The sequence below is a fragment of the Anthonomus grandis genome, chromosome 1 (genome assembly GCF_022605725.1).
Source record: "Anthonomus grandis grandis chromosome 1, icAntGran1.3, whole genome shotgun sequence".
Lineage (NCBI taxonomy): Eukaryota > Metazoa > Arthropoda > Insecta > Coleoptera > Curculionidae > Anthonomus > Anthonomus grandis.
Window position 1 is genome coordinate 50,704,259 of NC_065546.1, and position 24,305 is coordinate 50,728,563.

Genomic DNA, 24,305 nt, shown 5'->3' on the forward strand with positions numbered 1-24,305 from the left:
TCTGAATCCGGTAAATATTTGGTCATCAATAATTAAAAACATATATGATATAAGCCTAACACTTAAAATAATTGTTCAATTTTTGCTAGAGAATACGATAGTAGACATTAAACTTAAGTTGTAAGATGATGTAAAATCTGATCAAAATACAAATTACAATCATAACATAATTTTAGCGAGTTTTAGTTTTAGAAACTAAAATATTCGGCTTAACATGAAGTAAATAAAATAAACAAATTCTACGCTGTCATGTATTTCAATGCAGTTAAAGCGTACAATAGTTAAATTAACCCTAACCGGGTACCTTTTTAACGTATCCGGATATACATTCGTTAATTAATTTAATTAAATTTTAGACCTGACGATAAAAGTTTGAAATATCTCGGGTCCGATACTTTGTATTTTAGTGCGGCTAGTAATTTACAGTAACTGGCTTTAAAGTTTTAATTAAAAAAGGTTTTTAACCCCCTGTCGAAAATGCTTTCCTTATTAATATTAAACGCTCCTTGCCATGTTTTAACTAAGTTTTAAAGTAAAAGGTACACAGAAACATTTTAATTATGTTTCCAAAGTTATGATAGATATATTAAAATTTCGGATAAAAAACAACATTGGCAAATAAAAAAAACTTCATGAAAGTAAAAGATTATAGCAAACTACCTTATATTTTGCATCCAATAAATATTATCAGAGACAGATTTTAGGCGTTTATAAACTTATGGTAAAGTAACTCAATAATGAAGTAGATTTTAATTTATTAGTATTTACATTTGGAAAAAGGGCTATAACTATGTTATGAATTCAAAGGAAATTAGAAAAATTACTTATACCGGAGCACTCATGAGTAAAAACTACTATTATATTAAAACATTTTGGGATTAAAGTTAATTAGATGTGATAAAATTGAACTTTTGAACTGCTAGACTTTATAATATAACCTTCCTAACCTAACTTCCACTGCTACTTACAAGAGTACCGAAAAATGAAACAAAATAGAAGTTCAGTCCATAATTCGCTAATTATTGCTATTATTATGAAAATATTTCTGTGTTATTTTATTCGTATTTCGTAGTTAAAACTTGATTAGTAGGGTTTATTTAGGGTTCTACTTAAGTTTAGCTTAATAATTGCATCTATAGTGTGTAGTTTTTAAGTAGTTCATCTTGTTTGAGGCCGCAATTAAGGTTATTTCATTGTAAAGCCCGACATCTTACATTTTCGACAATTTGTATATTTGCCTGTCAGTATTTTCTTGAAACTATTGGTTTCTTTCGGCAAAAACAATGAAGAAACTTCTAAACATTTCTAAATTGTTCTATGGGACTTTCAAAGGGACGCGTTTTGTGACATTTCATTCAGTTTTAATTTTTTCAGCCAGTTTTTACCCTGGTATCAACTAAACGACAGTCAACGCGAGTTAGGTTAGAGTTTTTGACGTTTCCAATAAAAGTATGTGAATTTCGTTACACTATTTATATTTATGAAAAAAATTCACCAAAATTAGCATAGAACTAATGCATATTATAAACTGATGATGTAGATAATTATTTACCCGAAATTGATAATTATAAAGTCTTTGATTTAGTCTGATCATCATGAACCACCTATTGAAACTTGTTGGAATAGGAGAATTCATGTCCCACATCTATCTGTACAATTAACAATCCGTCTTTCACCTCTTACTACATAAATATTCGGTTTGAGTGTCTCATTTTTGCTCGATGCTTTTATAAGGAAAAAAATGTGTTACTTACAAATTAAGAGAGGATTTTTTTATGAAAAAAGTAAGTCAACGAGAAAAAAGGTGACAATTTGTAGTGTTTGTCCGATAACCTGTTGAACATATTTTTAAATTAAAAAAAAATTAATCCTATAAATCCCTATTAATGAATCCTCTATAAAATATAAAAAACACATATCATATTAAATTTACGATAATAATTAATTGACACGAAATTAATTACTTGGGTGAAACCGATAAAAATATAAAGGATACTAATACAAGATGTGTTTGTTCACAAACAGGGAGAATTAGAAAAAGAAGACGAGAACGTTACTAGAACTAGGTGTAAAACTGAGATCTCTACATATAATCATTGATAGATAGCAAGAAGACAGATGGGAAATTGACAAAATTATTATTGAGATTTATGTATATAGATTTGCTTGATACTAAGAAGTAGTTAATTTAAATCTATAAAGATGGCACGCTATTAATCTTTAACATTTAATTTATTTTCGATGATATTGAATTTGAATTTTTAGAAGTGCTTCTATATTAAATGGAGGACGACAATGCCTTTATTGATTTCTTCGTTCCCCATATGAGCAATGCGCTATAAATAATAGAGCAAAAGTAAGAGAAGAAACTGCAACATTCTGGTTTTAACTTATGTTCTATAGTTGTTACTGCAAACATTTTATGCACGAAAGACCTTGATTTATTGGTAAGGTAAGTTAATACCAGTCTTATAAGACTAAGGTACTTACTTAATAAATTTTGCATTGTATTACTCTGTTTACCATTATAGAGAGGTGGAATAAAAGAGATGAGAAGAATAGCCTAATTTATCTCCTATTATCTCTTACCAAAATAGTAGATAAACTTTTAAAATGCAGTACGCTGTACTTTCTTAAAAACTATAACATTCTCAATCTTCCAGATTATCCTCAGGTATTTATGCCAAAAGCAGGTCAGGCCTAAGGTTGGTGTTGTGATGGGTAAAATGAAAATTTCGAATTAGAAGAGTCATATTTGAGATACGAAATTTGCTTCTAGAGTTTACCTTTATCTGAATTATTTCATACCTTATTTATAGTGTGCTGTTTTTACAACTTTTCTTTCAGAAATTCATATCGGACCTATTTTATGAGTGGTACGATCTTGACCGTGTTAAATATTCTTATTAGTCTCTCTAATACATACATATATAGAAATTAATTCCAATACAAACAATTCTACAATTTTTTTTTATCGAGTAATAGTTTGCCTCAAAGATCTCACCAAGTATCTTTACTAGTTACCCAATTTATTTTAACTAAAAGGTCCGTAAAAGTTAACCTTGATTAGTCACATCATTAAATACAAAATAATTTAGCATTGAGGTCAGAAGTTTGCTGATTTCATTACGTTTTTATGGTAGTATTGCCCTTATAAATAATAGGTTTTAATATTTTTTTTAAATTTATTAAATTTGTTTGTGTTATTTTTAGCTCGCTTTATTAATTTTTATTATATAAATATTGTTCATTTCCAGCTTACGGTTTATGTCTTGAACGAGAATATGTAAATAACTTAAAAAGATGTTAATAACTTAAAGGTTTGCGTAAAATAATGCAGGTTTTTAAAAATGTTTGAAAAAGAAGCAGTGACTTATGGGGTTTTTTTAAGTATTCCAATACTTATGGTAATTTCCAATACATGTAGGAAAACTACATATATAAAATCAATACAATCCTGTAAAATATATTTTCTTTGTACCGATGCTACTGGTCGAAATAATTGTTGTCCTAAAACTTTCAGACGCTGTAATTTAAACTTCTCTTTTTAAAATTGCCTAAAGATTGATCCCTTAAAGTTTAGCATCTCATTTTAACGTTATCATTTAGTATAATAGTTTTTTTAGATAGTAATTTTCAAATGGGTAGTACCTATATGGTAACTTACATTAAACGCTCAACTGGGAAAAGTAAGAGTCTGTCAACTATAGCGCTAATTCTCTTGATTACCAACATACTCGTAACCGTATCCAGCAATACCGCAAACCTATGTAGAGTTCCGCGGTTACCACTACGAAACTAAACAGGAACTATCTCGTGTTTCATCTCAGTTAAAATTAGAGAGAAGCCGCGGATATTTAAGCATCGCCAGACTGACCTTAGCAAAACTACTAGTAAACCGATTATCGTATGTATGGCAGTATCCACCAACGCTTCGCTTGCTTTTGTGAAAAACATATGCTTTTAGGTTGAGAATATTACACTAAAAACGTTTTAGGTATATATGTCCCCGTACAGTCTGTTTTAATAAACAGCTTGTATTTAAATGCACTCAACAAACGTTTTAGTGGTAAAATGCGTAACCTTTAATTATAATCACGTATGTAATATATGTGCTTTTAGTTTCTAACGATAAATATAGAGATAAGGTCGATTTAATAAAATGTAACCTATTGTAGATATAAACTTTGTAAAATTAAAAACTGATTTTTTGATTAAAGTGTATCGGGAACTGACCTTGAAAAAAGACCACATACTTTCAAACAAGCAAATAAAACTTCACCCAAGTACAATTTATATTCACATGCCTTAGGTCACAATTTGACATCCTTAGGCATATTTGATACGATCTATCTGTTAGTCTCTAAGTAGACCGAGTTATCAATATAATTTATTAAATTAAGTTGAGGTCTATAATTAATTTAAAAGCTATTTAAAAGAATTACATATCGTATATTAGAGGGAACTCTATAATATCGATTACCGAATCTGTCTTTAAATTTCTAGACGGCCATACAACTCCTCTAGCTAAAGTGACTCATGATTTTATGACCTCTTGTTGTGTTAGTCAGACATGCTTGCTGTTTCTTGATTACAGTGAAGCATTTGATATTATCAATTGTGATGTGGCACAAAACTTTAGTATTTTATTTTTAGCGAGAGTGCCCTTAAATAAAGTGGTTTTTGACGGAATATTGTCACATAATGTTCAGATTATACGAAGAGTATTCTCAGAGATGCATCCTTTGGCTCCTACTATTGCACATTTATACCCCTGATTTTCTGGATGATTTTCAGTTTTACTGACACTCGCTATGTATCTTATTTTGAAATATTAATATAATTTTGTCTCAAGTAATAAAGTGGCCTAGTCAAGTAGCCTAAGTAATCTTGAAGAAAATAAAAAATACGTTTCTTTTTAACTCTTGATTTAAACTCCTTAAATAGCTGAAAAGTTTATCTACTACGCTTTAATTCAATCACAACTAAGCTACGAAATAGCTATTGGAGATCCATCAGATGATGCCTTCTATAATACTCCCAAACTAGATTTTAAATATAAGTCGGATCAATAGTGCTACTAAAGAGTTATTCGTTTGCAAAATGGTTTCGAGGAACTGAACAATATATACATATTTTGTTAAAAATAAAAGTAATATTAATTATCTAAATTAATGGTAATGCGTTAAATTGAAATCTATGCTTAGTTGATTGTAAGGATGTAAGTTGGGCTACTAATAGATATACAGGGTGTTTCGGGAGTAAAGGGATTTTTTTTAAAATATTCAGAAGGTCAAAATAAGATACAGATAAACTAACCCATATGTTTTTATCCGATTCTTAACCATTTCTGAAATAATCGGCTCTAAAGTTTTTTTAATTTTTTTTGATATAATTACGTTCTCTGTATTTCTAACTCACGTTGCAGTTAAGAATAAAAACTTACCAAGTACCACTGTTCCCTATATAGAGGATCTGGAAAAGCAACATCTGGAACAGCTCTGTAGTGGGGTTGACCATGTGACTGAGCTTCCGGAGCTACTCCGGTAAAATATTGACTGAAGATTGATGGTGATGGCGTGGAAGATACGTAGTCACGCTTCTTGCGTTTCTTTTCATGTTGTTGCTGAACCCAAAGTATCTGTAAATAAAAAAAATATGTTAGTTAAGTTTAGATATAAGTACAGTCAAATAACCACATGCTAGGGAGTTTACATATTAGAGGATGCGATATTTTACTCTAATATTTAAAACTCGAAACTAGTATTATCCTTCTCATAAAAACTAATTACCCTATAACTATAAAGGTTATAAAGCAAAAAGTATTGAATTCCTAAAAAATATAACCTCAATATAAAATTAATTAAAGAAAATATAAAATGTTATATTTAAATTAAATCCAAACATATTAAAATATGATTTCAGCCAATGAATCAATTAAATCGTCTATTTATGTATGCTTATACGAAAGTTTAATTAAAACAACTGCTCAATAAAATAAATATTTCACCATAATTTTTGGTTTCTCTGACAATTTAATTTAATAAAACAGGTAAAATATACAACGGGTAATATGTTATTCGCGTGTCCAAAAAAGTTATGCGTGAATAAAATAAAATATTTGATTTGGGTTCTTGTTTGTGCAAAAAACAATTAGAATAATATTTTTTGATGTATAAAAAAATATATAGATGCATATAAAATAAAATTATTTATTTAAATTAAATTTTAGTTTTAATTCAATTAACGGAAGAAAGTTTTAAAAAATTGTAAATAATATTAATAGACTTTTAAGAATAATTTACTTAAAACAAAAATTAAATCAACAATAAAGTAATTTAAAGAAATTAGGCAGAAATTTGCTGATCTGGCATGACACATGACAACAGAGCACCGTTTGGTGCAGAATTTTATGGTGAAGACAGTATACCAGCAGATTCTACTCGCTGATGAAGCATAGATTTTCTGAGCTGAACTATCGGAAGATAGGAAATTTTAAATTCTGGATACCACTATATTGTCGTGGTAATTTGTTTGACCGAAAAATTGAGCTTAAAGTTTGTAGTGGATGAACAAAAGTATCGAGAGAAGAGGAGTGCTAAACGTTTACCTTGTCTGAATGACTGACTTCCCCTGCTACACTAGAATCCTCTGTCTATTTTACCAAGCAATCGCTTTTTCTAAAGGAATACACAATATATCTAGTGAAACATCTTTTAACTGGATACTGGCACCAAAAAAACATTTTTATTGATAAGATATTACGGACAATACGCAGTGCCGCCATCGAGCATTGTCCAACACGCACGGGCTAGTTTTACATATTAAATTATATTTATAATAAAATTAAATATGGAATTTGTGTTTTCCTCTATGCTAAGTTATAAATATATATAATGATACGAACAAGTTATTTATTAGGATTAAAAAATTTGGCACAGTAAAAGAAAATATTGTATACATTTTATTTTAATTAACTCTCATGCCGGGCAGGCTTCTACTAGTTTTTTTAAATAGGAATAGTGCTTAGGTAATTAATCTAATTGAAAAGATACTTTAATTTCTTGTATATCGTTTTTTCCTTTTCGAACCTCCATGTATTCCATCAGAATGTTTTAAACTGTGAATTGTCAAAAAAATCAATTCTAAACATTGCAAACAATAATATAATTTCACTAAAGAAATTATATTTTTTTAAACAAAAAAGTTAAATCACTTATTTTTACTTATTTTAAAATAGGTAAGCCATATAAAATAAATAATACTAAATGGTGTGTGTAAACAAATAATTGGAACTAATAAATTAACAATCAATTTATAAAACAAATATCAAAATTTAAAACCCATTATCTTTTGCCTAAGAAAACTGACTTTTAAAGAAAAACTAGTCGTCTGTAGAGAACTGAAAATATTTTTTATTGACATAATATAATATGCCTTTTATTCCCATTTAAGAATACCAGAGAATGCGGTGTCTCTTAGATAAATAAAGAATTAAATAAATAAATAAAAATAAGTTTATTTGCCAATTGCTTCACATCCCAAGAACTTCAACAAGAAATCCTACTACTTTTTTATTTAACCGGGAACTAACATTTTTTAAATTTTCTCCCTTTCGCAGGGCTGAAAATTTGTATAATTCTGTACAGAATCAGTGTGACATATTTACCTGCAGCATTAGAAATATTAAAAATATCAATTTTGTAGTTTAAGACGAGTTTTTCTTTTCTGTTTTTAGTTTTAGATAGTTAAGCCTAAGTTATTATTGTGTTTTTTCCACTAGTCAATTGGATTTTGTAATCTGTTTGAGTGGTGTAAATAAAATAAAATAAAATAAATCAATAAAGATATCTAGAAATTACATCAACATAAAAAGAGCAAAAAATGGGTAATCACATAAGCTGCAATAATTTGCCACGTTTTTGTGAAGTTCTTGACAGGTTCTTAAAAATATACTTTATATAATTTTAAGACAGTCAGATTTAGAACTTTTCGGTATTGAAGTCACACTTGTTTTCACAAAGTCCTTTGTCAAGTTTTTAACATTATTTTGACTATTTACTAATAACACTAATAGTTACAATAAATTTTATTTCAAACTTTATAACGTTAACTTTTATAACTCCGATAAAGATAATACATAAAATAGATTTTAAGGGTTTCTCACCAAATTATGGAATAAGGATCTTTTATTTTTTTGCATCCCGATTTAAAGTCATTTTTAAAAGACTTTTATTTCATATTATCTTAAACAGTTTCTGTGCAATATCTTTCAAATGTCTTTCTAGTAATGTATTTGCTAGAGGATTTATTAGAATCTTACGCAAACTTGATGGAAGATTATAGAACTTAGAACTGATTTTTTTAAAAAATAAGACATGCCTCTGGAAAAAAAAATCTTCTGCAGTTTTAAATTGCGGCACGTTTGTACCGTTTACCACCACCCAGTACATACGTTTTAAAGTAAAAAATATTTAATCCCAAAACAACATGTACTTATTTAAAATTATTAGTATTAATGAGGTATTTATTTATAAATAAACGAAAATATTATTTATTCGAATGGATCAATTAAATCGCTCATTTACGATAATATGAAATTTTAATTAAAACTACGATTAAAATATATATTTAGATGTTTGTATAATTTTTCATAATTCATAACATTTTAATCATTTAAATATTTTGTTTGAGATTTACTATATGCAAACAAATTAGATATCATTAGAGTTAGGTTATTATGATCAATAAAACCGTATTTAATATTATTCCATAAATATAACAAAACTTTTAATACTATTATTATGCAATTTTTTCTTCTGCTTATTATACATAAAATACAGTTTTACGTTTTAGTTAAATTCTGAAGATAGTCACTAAAATGTATTCTCCCATAAGATTAATTTCTTGTTTATTAATTGATTTTTGGAAAAATTTTTAATAGAAACTTTAATTCAACCTAAATTTGATCTCTTATAAGATTATTTTTGTCAAGCGAAATTCAGCTCTGTACTTCACAATTTTAATTTTATTCTTGTTACTTACGTAATTTTTAGTTGAATTAACATTTCGAATAACCTCTATTGTAGTGTACTATAGTAGAACTTTTTATACTTTCATCACATTTGTAGTTAATGATACAATTTTTTTTTCAATTTATAAAACTTATATGATTTATAAATGAAAAAAGTTAATAAATTAAGTTTGAATAGACCTTAATAGCATACCGGGTATCTCTGCCTAAATATTAATATGAAGAAAAAAATTTACTACTCAATAATATCGTTAACGGTCAGTAGGCCGTTGATATTTTGTTGGTCACCAGAGGACCATTACAGCTTGGCGGCAATTTGGCCGGCTGATGGCCATGACCAGGAGTTGGATTAAATTTATGGTGCAATAAAGGCCCAACACAAAGATGTCCCCAAGCTGATTTTCCCTGGAATGCGAAAAAAAGAATTCGGGATTAGGGGGGAGCGTCAGAGAGAATGTTATCGGAATTATATTTCTGTAATATTAAAATATATTACGAATGTTCATAGATAATCGAAAACTGAAAAAAGTGTTAATTAATTAACGTCATTACTTTTTGTCTAGGAAGGTAGCAAAATTAGCAAATAGCTTCTTGTTTTATCCATGGCATAAAATAAGAGAGAGTTATCTTTGCCATTAAATATAATAACATTAATATGTAACTATGAAACAAAAACTTAAATGGCTGAAAGACACAAACCGACTTAAATGGCTAGAATAAAATTTAAAAGACTCCAAAGGTCTGGAAGAGAGATGACTGGAATGTATAAAAAAACTAGTTTAATAAATGAAATAAAATGAAAAATTATTTTGAGCATCATTTTGTAATATGCATTTCTTTCAATAAGAATAATTATAATATTTACGTCGTCTTGTAATTTTTTAATGATTTTTTCAAATATAAATATACAAAAACCTCAAATACTTAAAAAAATATGAAAAAAAAATTTTTCAAATGCTTTAAAACCCCAGAAAGCAACAAATATATCCGGAAAATAAAAGTATAATTTAAAAGTATTTTTGCCTGATATAACTCAAGCAATACACCGAACACGGAGAAGTCGCGAGTTCAAGTCCCGACTACAGAAAAACTCTTTAATTTTTGAGTTTATTTTAATATCAATATGCCCCTTAAAAGTTATAACAAGCTCTTGTAACGGAAAAATATATACTCAAATTTCTGATATAAAAATTAAAAAACGCTCTAAAAGCCTGGGATATATTTGTTAATTTGTTTGAGAAAATATTTACTTGCTTGCAGAAATAATTATTAATTTTTTGCCTGAATGTTCCTTTGCGAGTAAACACTACTTTTCTATTTTTGATTTTTTATAGGAAAGTTTCATATTATTTTCCTATTTTCTACGTGAATCAAAGCGATTTCTCACGTTTTCCGGGATACCCTGTATAAGGCCTTTAATATTATGTATTATAACGTTCAAAGTCACCAGTGACATGTGTTTTGTGTCGCGTATTTCGTTGCAGCGGAGCACATTCGTGTCATCTATTAACTAGGAGGAAGACAATATTTTCCAAACTAGCAATCGCAGAAAAAAAATTGTAAATCAGCACGTTTACAGTGTATAGAAAAAAAAAATCAGCAAACGTGTTTTCGTATTCTACTTCACATATTATGCTAAGGTTAGAGCTGCTTTTATTTGATATTATAGCACCTATTTAGCCAATGCTATAAGACAAAAATTGACAAGCGTCGACTTTCTCTTAAAAACTTTCTCTTTTTGTTAAATCTTAGAACTAATTGATACTTTTTTTCTTGATGCTTTATCACTGTTTAGTTATATTTAGTATTTATCTCGTTTTCTATTTCAGTACTTGGTTTAGTTTTGTATTTTAACTATTGTAGTATTGTATTTTAATTATTAGTTTGTAGTCCGCAATTTTTTTTCATTTATAATCATCTAATCTGTAACGTTATTGTATCTAGTTATCTTCTGTACAAGTTTTAGCGTTTGTCAACCTTATAATTAGTTTATTTATGTGTAGGGTGGTTTGAAATAAATAAATAAATAAATAACTAGCTCTGACCTCCTCACACTCGTATAACTTCAAAGGTTACTCAAAAAATATAATTAGTGCAAGCCTCTTTAAGTTAACTTAAAACTATTTCGTGTGTCTGACTGTGGAATAGCACTAATATTTTGATCTTTATAAAAGAGTACCACCTAAAGAAAATATTAAACCGATGTGAATAGTTTAGGAATAATAAAATAAATCTATAAAAATAAAAAGAGAAGAAACCAAAAATAGAGAAGGATATTATAAAGAAGCAAAAGAAGGTAAAATAAAAACTATAGGTCAGATGACTGAAAGAGAGAAAGAAAAACAGACACAAAGAAAACAATAAAGAATCCGCAAGAAAATGTATTAAATGTAGGTGGTGGTAATTTTAGAGGAAAAATAACTACAAATTTCTCTACCCCCTACAGATTGAAGATGATAACGTTTTAAGGAATAATGACAGAAAAATAAGGCGTGGAAAACAAAGAAGGAGAATATTTATTAAAAATCTAACTAAGCAAATCAATGACTTGAGTTAAAATTCCAAAAATAAATAATTAAAAAGAAAAAATACAGAATGTGACTTAAAAGAGCAAAAATGGATTAAACGCCTCAAAACAAAAACTCTTTTACCAAAGTAAAAAAGTTACCTAAGAAATTTAAAAAAATAATTCAATTCAACTCTAAATAAAAAACAACTTTCAATAGTCGAGGTATTACCTTACGACTAAGTTTGGATAATTTATAAGAGAAAATATCAAAATTAATTATAAGAAAATGATTAGAGAGTAACTAAAAATTCAAATATTTGATTGTCTTAAAACGATTTTGATGAATATGTAATAATTAGATTATGTATTATTAGGATTATGTATAAGTAAAATGATTGTGCAACGAGAAATAAAAAGAAAAAACAAAATATAATTCTAAATCAATCTCAAAAAAACTAAGAAAGGATGACTGATTTAAGAAATTCTGCATTTGTGCTAAACAAAATTTTGGTTTTAGTTTTGGATCTTTAAACCAAAACTCCCCTTGTATACAAACATAGTAAAAATTAGCAGTTTTAAACATCATAAATCAAATTTGAAGTCATAAAACGTCTGTACGTTTTTGTTTTTTAGGAAGTGCGGAGGAAAAACCATTTCTTTGCACGCCATTTGGAAATCTACTGATTCTTAAAGTTTCTCAGGCTTTGCTTCATTTCTACCATCATCGAAAAATCCGGTTAACTAAATTGTGTGTTTTTTAAGAAAAAAATTAATAAAATGTGAAACTGTAGCCTAAGTATCATCAATATTTTCAACTTCTTTGTGATCCATTACTAAGTCTTCATATTGCTTTGATTATAGTCTTCTAAAAAAAGTACAAATTTAGAGTGTTGTTGATTTGACTTAAAAAAATGTGGAGGTCTTATCGCAGCTCAGAAGCATCCGAATTTTTTGTGAAACATCTTTACTTCTTAAATGAAAGTTTTTTTAGCAACCTTTTGTAAATAGGTTCAGAGTTAAATTCGGTTTTTTCTGGTGGCTTACATATTTTGTCTTTATCCAAAAGTAGGGTTTCGAATCGCCTAGAAAAATATAGCATTTAATAAACGGCTATATCAGCACTTTATTATGGATACCACGTAAAATTCTTGACTTGTTTAACTTTGTGTTGCTCCACAGGTAATTTGAACTGGTCACTCAAGCGGTTACTTCTTGCAACTTATAATAATCGTTCCAGGATCCCAGAAGACCTTAAAAGTAACATGTGGTCTAAATATTTATACATAAATCCTCAATGTTAAACACTAACTTTTACATTTAAATTATTTGAGTTTGGTAATTGAAACAAGTTTTGCCAATATTATTTAATAAGGCTCTAACTATATTTTTAACCGGCCATATAAGATTAAACTGTTGAAAACGTAAAATATTATTTTAAACTAATTGTAAAATCAGATTAAAATATTTTGCAGTAAAACTTATTGAAATGGGGTGAAGTGGGGTAAGTGTAATCAAAAAAATGATAGTGGCAATTTGAAATTTCATAACAAAAAAACCAAAAGAGAATGAACCCCCTCATTTTTAGTAGGCACAGAGCTTATTTCTTTGTTAAATCAATGTCATATTTATTTATTTTTTGTCTGCTTTTGTTTTTTTTAAAAACCAAAATAAAAAAAACTACTGGAATACTGGAATATAATATAAATAATTTTTCTTTAAAACCATTAGTTTTAGCGATATTGATTATAAGTATATTTTCTGCAAATTAGATTGTTATTGTACAAGAAAATAATTTGTTTTTTCAATTATTATACTATATCAAGGATCAATAAAAAGCAAAATTGTCCAGATATGCCTCTAAAAGGCTTTCCTAATCACATTATAATTTCATGATTACACAAAGTTATTAAAAAAAACCATGATCTTCGGAGACATCTTTTAAAAATTTAATAGCTCCAGAAAAAAATTTAAAATGTTTAACCGAATTTATTAAAGCTATCCAAATCAGGCAGCTTGTTCATATATTTTTAAATACATACATTTTCTATTTCTGGAAAATTATGTAATCATGTATTTATTAAACAAATTTTACTGAATTTTAAATGTATATTATACTATTTTATAAAATGAATTGATTCTTCCTTAATAAAATATGGCTATAAAATGTTATATCCCTCCCAAATGTACCGGATTATATTTTATAATATTCGAATTTTTGCAGTTGGCAATTTTATTATCATATTTTCAAAGCTCAATTTTGCTGCAGAAAATTTAATTAATTATTAGTTGAAGCCTTTTAATTGCTTAATACAGAGATAATTACAGATCATTTAATTATTTACCAATCATTTAATTATACCATTCTATTAGGTGTGTAGCATATTTCAGGTAAATTGTAATTTTGTTGTTAATTATACACGATGAAATGACATTGTTAGGAAAATGTGTTAAATATAATATTGAATTTAATAAGCCTTGTCAAATAGCAAGTTTTTGCTTCATTATTCTAATTAAAGTAGTTAATTTAAATAATTGTGCTTACTAATTTTGTTTAATATATATAGTAAATTAAATTAAAAACTAAGTATAATAGTAAGTGTCAATTTCTTCATGAAGTATATCACTAGGCCTGTTTCCCTAAAAAACTAAATATCTTGAGGAAAATTAAAACTAGTTTTTATAGAGTAAATATTTTCTATAACTGAAATGAAATAAAAAATGTTAAAACCTCAATAATAAGAGCGATGAGAAAAATTTTTATAGAGAAGTAACAAGTAATGTGTTTGGCATTTGCTTCAGACAAGAGTTTAGAGTACCTTTCTTAAAAAATACTTTTAATTAATGCATGTAGCTTTTAAAAAAACAGATCACGATTTACTGCAGTACCCATTCATGACATTAATATTATAATACCTAATAAATTACCTAAAAATTAACTTAGAAAGCTTGCATGCACGCCCTCGTAATTGTGTAAGACTGACGCGAGCAACACGCCACACGCCACCCTCATCGTGAGAAAAGAAGTTTTACAAATAAACGGTAATTTTCGACATTCACTAAAACTCATTTGTGTTTGTCTTGAATTGAAACTATAATGAAATTTATAAATGTTTCTTTCATAAAGCCATTTGAAGAAAAAAATTAAGGTTTGGGCACATATTGTGGGGCCTCTATTCATCGAACAAAATTTAACAGGGGAACTGTATTTGGATATGCTGGAAAATGCTATTGACCCTCTAATTACCGAAATTGTCGAAACGAAACCTAATGAATATTATATTCCAGCAAGTTGGAGCTTTACCACACTACTCCAGACAAATTCGGAACTATTTAGATAGCAATTTCCCCGGTCGTTTGATTGGACGTCGAGGACCTGTGGAATGGCCAGCTCGCTCGCCAGATTTGACACCTCTAGACTTTTTTAAGGGACTATTTAAAGCAAAAGGTGTACGAAATTGAACCTGCTTTAGTATTAGATCCACGACAGACAATAACGAATATTTAGTAGAAATATCGATGTTAATGTATTTGAAAATGTTCGGTGTGAAATTTTGGATCGACTGTTCTTGTGTCAAGAAGTTCAAGACAACCATTTACAGTATCTTCTCAATTGAACTTAATGTATTTATTCGATATATCAAGTTAAATGTTAATGTATTCAGGTAATTATTAAATGTACAACCATTTTGTAGTAGGTAAAGATATTGAATTTATATTGTATGGTTATAAAGTACTCGTCAGGAGCTTCAAAACGATGTGCCACCAGACCGCCCTTTACTTTTAATTTTTTTTTTCCAAGATGGCGCCCAGCAGCCATCTTGAAATTTTTATCTGTCAATTTTACTTTAAACATAGTATTCATTCATCTTGCATTGCATTACCTGAAGTTTCAATATTTTAAATTGATTGATTCAAAAAATAAAGAGGGGGGGGAGAGGGAAATTAAAGAAAAGCACTGTATATATTATCTACGCTAACATCTTGTCGCGAATATTCATGGAGTATTTCTATAACAATTTTAATGGAATATTTGTTCTTGTATTGAGACAACGGATTATTGCCAATTGTGAAATAATTAAAAAGAAGGAAGGCATATTCTCTAGGATTCATTAAAACTTCCCAAGAAGAATTAATTTAAGTATTGAAATGAAAGGGCAATATTTCGAAAAATTATATGTGTGTTATCGTAAATAGTTATTTTATTTAACAAATCAATCTCAAGGCTTGCTGTGTTAATTTTTAAAATACGAATTTTTAATTATTAAAAGTACGATTAATATTTAAAGTTTTTCTTGAAAACCGTTAATGCTACGAGGATGCAACAAGAGCACCTTTTTAAAAGATATTTTGATCCTCTTTACTAATTTGATATCCAAATTTATAAAAAGAATAAAACAAAAAAAATCTAAGTCATTTTCCTAAGGTGAAGGACAGCTTAATCCTTTTGTCACTTGACGACTAGCGTCAAATTACTAGGTTGAATACAAAAAAATTCTAGTAACATGCATGCAAAATTTGGCGAAAATTAGTACACTAGCAAAAAAGTTATTAAAAAAAATGAGAAAAAAAAATGTTTAACACCATGTATCTTCCATAATTTTGAGTTTTTGATTTTTTTTATGCGTTTTTTTTTTGTTAAACTTGTTGTGCAATGGTGAGCTTTTATTATTAAAATTTAAGATAGATTATTATTATTTGTACACTTTTATAGATGGCGTGCTCCTGGAGTCGAGAGGATGCTCGTTTGCAAAAGCTCATGCAAGAATGTTTGGAAGAAGATGATGAGGAGCCAAAGAGTGATTTTGAGGACCAAGAAGATGATGGAGAAGAAGACAATTTAGAAAGGCAAGATTTGGATAGTGATACCGAACAAGAAACTTCGGAGACGGAAGCCACTGATGAAGTCGCTAGGGGAAATTACCCTGTGTTTATTGGCAAAGATGGAACTGAGTGGGCCAAACACATGATGAAAAGAAATGTGAAAACCAGGGCGGCGAATTTGATAAAACATCTTCCAGGGGTAAGAGGACCTGCGAAAGACCTAAAAAGAGAAATTGACATTTGGAAGCTTTTTTTACAGACGAAGTACTGAATTCGATAGTCGAAATTAGACATATTAGAAATACAAGCACTGATTGAATTGCTTTATTTATCTGGGGTATTACATATTAATATTGAGGAAATATGGACACAGAATGGTACTGGCGTCGAGCTTTTTCGACTAACGATGTCCCAATGTCGATTTCGACTTCTGCTAGATCATTTACGTTTTGATGATTTGGCAACTAGAGACGAACGAAAACAGACTGACAAGCTAGCCGCCATCCGGACAGTATTTGATACAGTTGTTGGTAACTTTGATTCAGCCTATACACCTTTTGAATGGCTAACAATAGACGAGAAGCTAGAAGCATTTCGGGAGCGTTGCAACTTTAGGCAGTATATACCTAGCAAACACAATAAATATGGTCTAAAAATATTTGCTATGGTAGACGCTAAAACTGTCTACACCTGCAACATAGAGGTTTACGTAGGAAAGGAGCCTGAGGGTCCATTCCAAGCGAGTAATTCTCCCACTGCAGTGGTGCAGAGATTGTGTCAATCAATAAAAAGAACGCGTCGTAATATTACAGTTGACAACTGGTTTACCAGTATGGAGCTACTCAATTCCCTTTAGTCCGATTTCAAGCTAACTTTATTAGGTACTGTTAGAAAAAACAAAAGGGACTTGCCACCTGAATTTTCGAATCCTTTTTCGAATGTTCGCCTTTCGTCATAACTGTACTTTAGTATCATATACACCAAAAAAGAAAAAAAACGTGCTGCTTTTATCAAGTATGCATTTTGACGATAAAATAGATGCTTCTACTGGAAAACCAGATATGAAATTGGACTACAACTCATCTAAAGGAGGTGTTGACTGTGTGGACAAACTATGTGCGTCTTATAACTGTGCGCGTAATACAAGAAGATGACCCATGGTTGTGTTCTATTCGTTACTCAATGTATCGGGAATAAACTCTTTTATTGTTTATTAAATAAATAATAATGAAAGTATACGACGAAGAAAGTTTTTGCGATCTTTGTCATTTCAATTAGTGGAGGGCTATATTCGCCGTCGAATGACGCAAACTATTCCTAAGGCTACGCAGTTGAGAATAAAAGAACTTTTCGGACTGGAAACACCTACACCTGAGTTCCTACCAGCAGGACAACGTGGACGTTGCTCATACTGCGATAGAAAAAAAATAGACCTTCTCGTTTTTTTTGTGTTGAATGCCACAAATGTGTTTGTTTAGAGCATTCACTTGTTATTTGTCATGAATGCCGCTCAGAATGAAACACATTTTTATTTTTAATTTCTAGAAAGGTTTTATGTGTCGTTAAATGTTTATTTTAATTTTTTTGTAGCAATAAGTTTTCTTAAAATGCCAAAATCACTGTATTCGATGAATAAAATCTTAAAATAAATAAAAATTAACTTTTATTGCCAATAATTTTTAGAAATATGCACATTTGAAGGCTGCGGACTCTGAGTCCGCATGCGAGCGTCCTTTCCAAAATACTTAGCGCGAGCTCCGGAAGATTAATTTCAAATAAATTACAGTAACAGAGAATGTGATATATTTTTTTTTGTGTACGGTATTGCGAACAGCAATGCCTACTTTTACCACGTAATTTTCCTCAAAGACCCGCATTTTGTTGATGGCTACAACAAAAAATAGAAGAAAATCTTCAGTTCATGGCATTCACAATTTCACAATTTTCGGCTAATGTATGAGCGGATTATTGGAGATAACTTGATTGGTCCAAGTTTTTACGATTAACTCGAGATGTTTATCGGAAAAAGTCACCCTTGAGCTAATGTGACAAATGTATTTCATGCACGATGGTTCTCCAGCTCATTGTAGTTTTTTTTTTTAAGTTTGTTTTGACTATAAAATGCTCATTTGATAACTTTTTTGTCGGGTGTACGTATTGACTAAAATGTTTTAATTTATATAGACTAACTTATATTAAGTATTACTGATCAAGATCGCAACTTTTTTACTTTTCCTTATAATCAATAGTAATTTATGATTTTAAATTATTTAGTAATCAAACCTGAAGGCTTTAATAATGAAATTAAAATTTCGAAAACTGATTATATAAAAATATATACATTGTCACGGCAGTGAATTTAAAATTCTTTTTTAATTTTTCATAAAAGTGAGGAAATGCAATTACGTCGCCGCAGCAGTATTCATATAAATTTACCGCTCAAATTTTATCTCGCAATTCGCATCCAGAAACTCGTAAATATACCGTCATGTCTTGTCACCATCATAAACAAAGTTGTGTAATTGTTATTTATCTAACCCTTTGCCAGGACTAACTGCCGGGCCAGTGAAATTTTATTTTTAAATGATGCGTTAAAAAGAAAATTTCACTGGTTAATTTTGGGTTTCATGTGATTTAATAGCTTTAATTTTTTTTTTTTTGGATTTTATAGTAAGGCTGTTAGGAATATAGTACCTTGATCCAATTTACAAATTTAATGCAAATAGAAAAATTAAAATATCTATCCATCAATCAGCAGCACCAAAAATTATAAGTGAGATTATTTAAGATAATCTGTCCCTGATTTGATGATTTATTTCTTCGACGACAATATATTTTAACAGTACCAAAATATAAAAAACAACTTTTTAAAAAGTTCTATTCATATTTGATCGCATCAACCATAAGCAAATTTAAAATACATGATTTTACTGGATCTGCATGGTGTTTCAAAAACTATATAAAACAAAACCTTCTCTCTGGTCCCTGAGAAGTAGTTTAGATTTGTGATTATTATTTTCCTTATAACTATTTTTTTAGTCCTTACTATGTATTAATTTATGGTCTAAAATTTCATAGTGGTAATTTCCGTAAAGTATTATTAAATATTCTATAGCCTTTTCTTGTCCCAATATTTAATCAGCAGAGCCAATGTATATACCGTTATTTATAGAACCTTGTCAATTCAAGGCTTCAACAGCCCTTTCTTTGTGTCAAGAATGGAGGCTGAAATTGCTCTTTATGCCATGGAATTTTGTTTTTCTTTGTATACCGTGTATTATTAATAATTTTTGTAATATTGCATTATTTTTATGAAATAATTAAATTATTATTATTATTATTATTTTCCTACGTGCAAAAAAAGCATTCTGACATTTTCTAACACTTCTGGAGATATTTGTCGGATTTCTTGCCTAATACGTTCTTTGAGTTCGTCTAGGTTTCCTGGTTTGCTCATATAAATTTGACTTTTCAAATGTCCCCACAGAAAAAAATCAAGTGGGGTGAGATCGGGAGAACGTGCAGCATACATATTTTGATAATTATGTATGCTGCGTTAAGATTTAATATTTATTTAAAGTTGTTAATTTTTTGAATTATGTAAGTTAATCTTGTTGATATACAAACAAATTTTTGCAGTTAATTGTGTTAAACCTTAATTTAATTAAGACAGTTTTGTAGTGATGCTATTGGTATGCAGCTGTTTACTATATATTGCTAATCAGCAATCAGAAAATTTACAAATCAACAACTTTACTTCTACTGTGTAAATTTTTTTTTGTTAATTGGGCCCCAAATATGACATTTGAAATATGAGTGAATTTCTATTTTCTTTTTATTCAAGTCCTTTATAAATAATATTACAGATACACATTTACAAATGCCCTAAGATGTGCAAAGGTATAAAAGCTCTACCTAATAATCATAAATCTTGAAATAATATTAACAAACTTACTTCAAGATCTACTTAATAGTGTATAATTAGTTTATAATTAACTGTTTCTTGACACTTTGTTTATTTAATAGTATTTTAATGTCAAAAAATTCAGATGCTACAAAATGTAGTTTGTATAGATTTTAAAGTGCCTATCCAATCAGGATACTTACTTTTGTATTATTTAGCACTAGCATCATTACGTAAGCTGCATTAATATTTATTATTTCTTGCTAGGAGCACTTTTAAAAAAGTATAGACAAACAGGGAGATTTTCTGTATTTTAGAAAGCAAGAACATGGTAACTGTGCTTACGTCTTACTTTGAAGTAACAGTGGAATACGTCGAAACGTCATATATGATGACAACGACTATAACTCAACGACACTAATGACTAATCTATCCGATGTTTTTTTTAACAATAGCATACCATATGATAATGAATGAAATTGATCCAGATTAAATATCCTTGATAAGCGATTATAAAATTATTTATAAACCAGCGTGAATTAACTCCAAAGCTAATAACTACATGACGGTTTTGTCGCACCAATAATGTTCATTATGAATGTTTATTAAACCATCATGTCCAAAGCCAGCTTCATCGGTGAAGAGAATAAAACGTGTGAAATTTTGATTACGATTATGAAGGTTTCTAATAATCTTACAAAAATTAAGTCGAGCCACTGGATCTTCAAGGTTGCTTGAAGATCCAGTGGCTTGCTAAAGCTTGAACCTTCTGATAATGAAAAGTATGAAGAAATTGCTCTTGTAAAAGTTCATGAACTGTGCTGTTCGGGATATTTCCCTGAGTTGATCCTGAGCAATTGATCTTACGCTAAGAGTAAAGTTATCTCAATCTCATACAAAACACGGAGTTCTTTGAGTTCGAGTTCTTCGTGGACGGCCCACATCATGTAGACTAATTTAAAATGCTCCAAATTCTCCTAGTCTCTGGATAGTGCCAAATATTTGCATTCGTGGTATTCTTCCACTCGGAAATGCTTTTCTGTACAAATGTTGTGCTCTTACCGCATTTCGAGCAGCTGCACCATAATAGTAATGCATGTCGCGTAGTTCTGCGTTGGAATATAAATTATTATTATTATTCATCTTATTTTCAATCTTTATTATTTTAAAATTATATATAATACCAGAAGAGCACGTTAAAAGATATTTTAATGCTCTTTGCTAATTTGACATCCAAATTTATAAAAAGGTTAAAGCAACAACGGTCTAAGTCATTTTCCTAAGATGAAGGACAGTTTAAGCCTTTTGTCACTGAAAACTAGCGTCAAATTAATAGGGTAAATACAAAGAAATACAAGTAATATGCATGAAAAATTTGGCGAAAATCAGTACACTAGAAAAAAGTTATTAAAAAAAATAAGAAAGAAAATATTTTTTTTGAACGCCCTATATCTTCCTTAATTTTGAGTTTTCGAAAAAATTGCATAGAAGTTTGTTGCGTTAATTTTTCATTTCAACAATCGACTTTTTTTCTTGCATTCTTTGTCATGTATGAGCGATGCATGAATATGTTTTTCATTGATAAAAAAAATTAAATGAAAGTTCTCAAATTTTTTTTTAATCTACTTTTTATTTTTGTTTATTATTTTATTATTCTCGGCAATTTATAGACATTTTCGGATATAGATTTATAGAAAGTTTTTTCAATACTTTGACCCAAGGAATATGCTCCTCAATTTTCGTACAATACTAATATATTATACTAGATTGTCTAAGATTTTGCTACCAGTGATCATAAAGATTTTTTTTCCGACAAAAAAATTAATCGTGGTTGTCTCATTCTTGGCAGTTAAACTCACTAAAATATTTTTTTTTATAATTTCACGTATTCCTAAGGGTATAATAGTAATCATATTACGATACATTACGACGATTTTTCAGGAATCTTCACTGACATTTTTCTAGTTTTTCCAAAGAAAATATCTCCACATCAGCCTTTTTTTCAGACTCTACCCACTTACTGCATTTTTGTCGCTTTTTCCCGTTTTCCAAGCTTAGATCCTCATCTATTCCTATTCCCTTATAACGGTGAACATTTTAGCGGGCGTCTCTCCCTTATTGCTTTTCGCCTTTTGCCCACGGGCACATTATCTTGACATTTTTGTATAGTTTTCTTAAGTTCCTCCCTTAATAATTTATGTCGAGTTTTTAGAATTTTTAATATTTAACGGACGTGGCTTTAGCTTAGCCTATATTACAATCTTAAAATACTTATCCTTATTGTTCATTATCAAAAATAATTAGATATTACGTACAAATGAATAAGTATGAAATAGAAAAGAAGAGATTTTTGAGATTTGACATGAGTGCTTACAGTTTTTTTTTAATTGCATCTAATATTTACGGCAAAAAGGTATAATAAAGAAAATATAACTATTTTTGGATTTTTTTTCAATCAAACGCCTTTGATAAATCATAAATTGATGCATGGGGATGTAAACTGCTTTCATAGCCATCAAGAATCTTTTTACATAAATTTCTAACTGAAGTTTGTACAGTGCTTTTGAAGTACTTGAAAATAAGAAACTGTATCAAAAAAAAAATAGTCAAATAGCGTAATAATTCGCTGGCTTACTTTAATACATTACAAATACACTTTTAAATTCTATATAGTCGACTTTGAAGATAAGATTTTAATATTTTTTTCCTTACTAATTAAATTAAGTTATTTAACCCTCAAAGAAGCAAAAGCTATTACATTTTCAAGGCCTATTTATCTCGGGAATTTAAAGACGTTTAATCAACTTATCAAAACTGTGTGGCCGATTTAGTCACCTCATTTAAACTTGAAATTAGATTTTCTTCCGAAGTCATATTTATCTTGCGATCTGAGAACCAGTCGCCTCGTCAAAGAACAAACAACGGGAAAATTGTCTTTGGAACTTCGGACTTTGTTACCGAAATGAACTTTTGTTGCGATATTTTCTCATTGAGGCCACAAGGTTTAATTAGACAATAATTAAACGCCATGAAAAATTTAATATTTGACCCATATATCTTAAAAGAACTCTGGTAAAAGGAGATGTTTTTTTTGGATAGATAATTAGCAAAAAACATATACATTATATGCAATAGAAAAAATATTCCAGCAAATGTCGAAACATTCCAAACATTTTTTAAGGCTTTTTTTAAGAAAATTGCGCTACACACATTGAACCTACATAGAAAAGTAAACTTAGAAAAAAGAATGAGGCATACCAGGGTTAATTAAACCCTGATCACTAATAAGGCATCAGATAATCAATTTGATTTTCATTACATACAAGGAATAAGTATGCTTGTGACTGGAGTGAATAAAAGAAAAACTTCTGGGTACCGGGCTAATCCACTAATACTGGTAATGGGAAAGCAGACTCCCTTGCTAGATGGGGATCAGTGAAATTGCTGATAGACATCGACCCTATAATATATCTCACCAAATACCTAAAGACATGCGAAATCCAGTTGATAAAGTGTCTTTTAATGGAACACTAGTTGAGAAAAAGGAAACTGGATCGTTATGACTACGGATTATCTACAGCTTTCATACCAAAGGTAACTTTCAGTGGGTCCATCAAGAGATCTATATACCCAAAAATAAAAAGAGATAAGTTTATCGGGATAGGCTGTAAAACAGGAAGCAGAAAAAACAGAGTTAGTGCCTGACAAGTGTTTCTGCTTTTTAGATTCTTTAAGGTAAGGTAATCAGAAAATTAGAAAAAGTAAAACATAATGAATCACGAAGCGTAACGAACAACCAATTGGTGACATCAGTTTAGTACTTTCGGTTTGGGATGAAATTTACATTATCTATACTAATAAATTATCTGTGTTAAAGTTAACATTGAGAGTTTAATTATAATAGGATATTGCTGATCGGATACTCCGTCGGACAAAAACCATTAGGAAATAACATCTTTTGTTACCTTGTTGGAAGTACCCCAGTTACACATTACACAAGTTACGACGAATGATTTTATTACTTTGTAGTTTTCTAA

General features: G+C 29.2%; 1 protein-coding gene across 4 annotated transcripts in view; it reads right to left on the reverse strand.

Annotated features, from left to right (window-relative positions):
• Window positions 1–24,305, reverse strand: part of LOC126739140 (furin-like protease 2) — a 969,288-nt gene that overhangs the window by 175,708 nt on the left and 769,275 nt on the right. For all 4 annotated transcript variants that reach the window (XM_050444697.1, XM_050444683.1, XM_050444705.1 and 1 more), the window contains one exon: window positions 5,447–5,641. In XM_050444697.1, coding sequence (XP_050300654.1) covers window positions 5,447–5,641 — 195 coding nt within the window. The remainder of the gene's footprint in view (window positions 1–5,446; window positions 5,642–24,305) is intronic.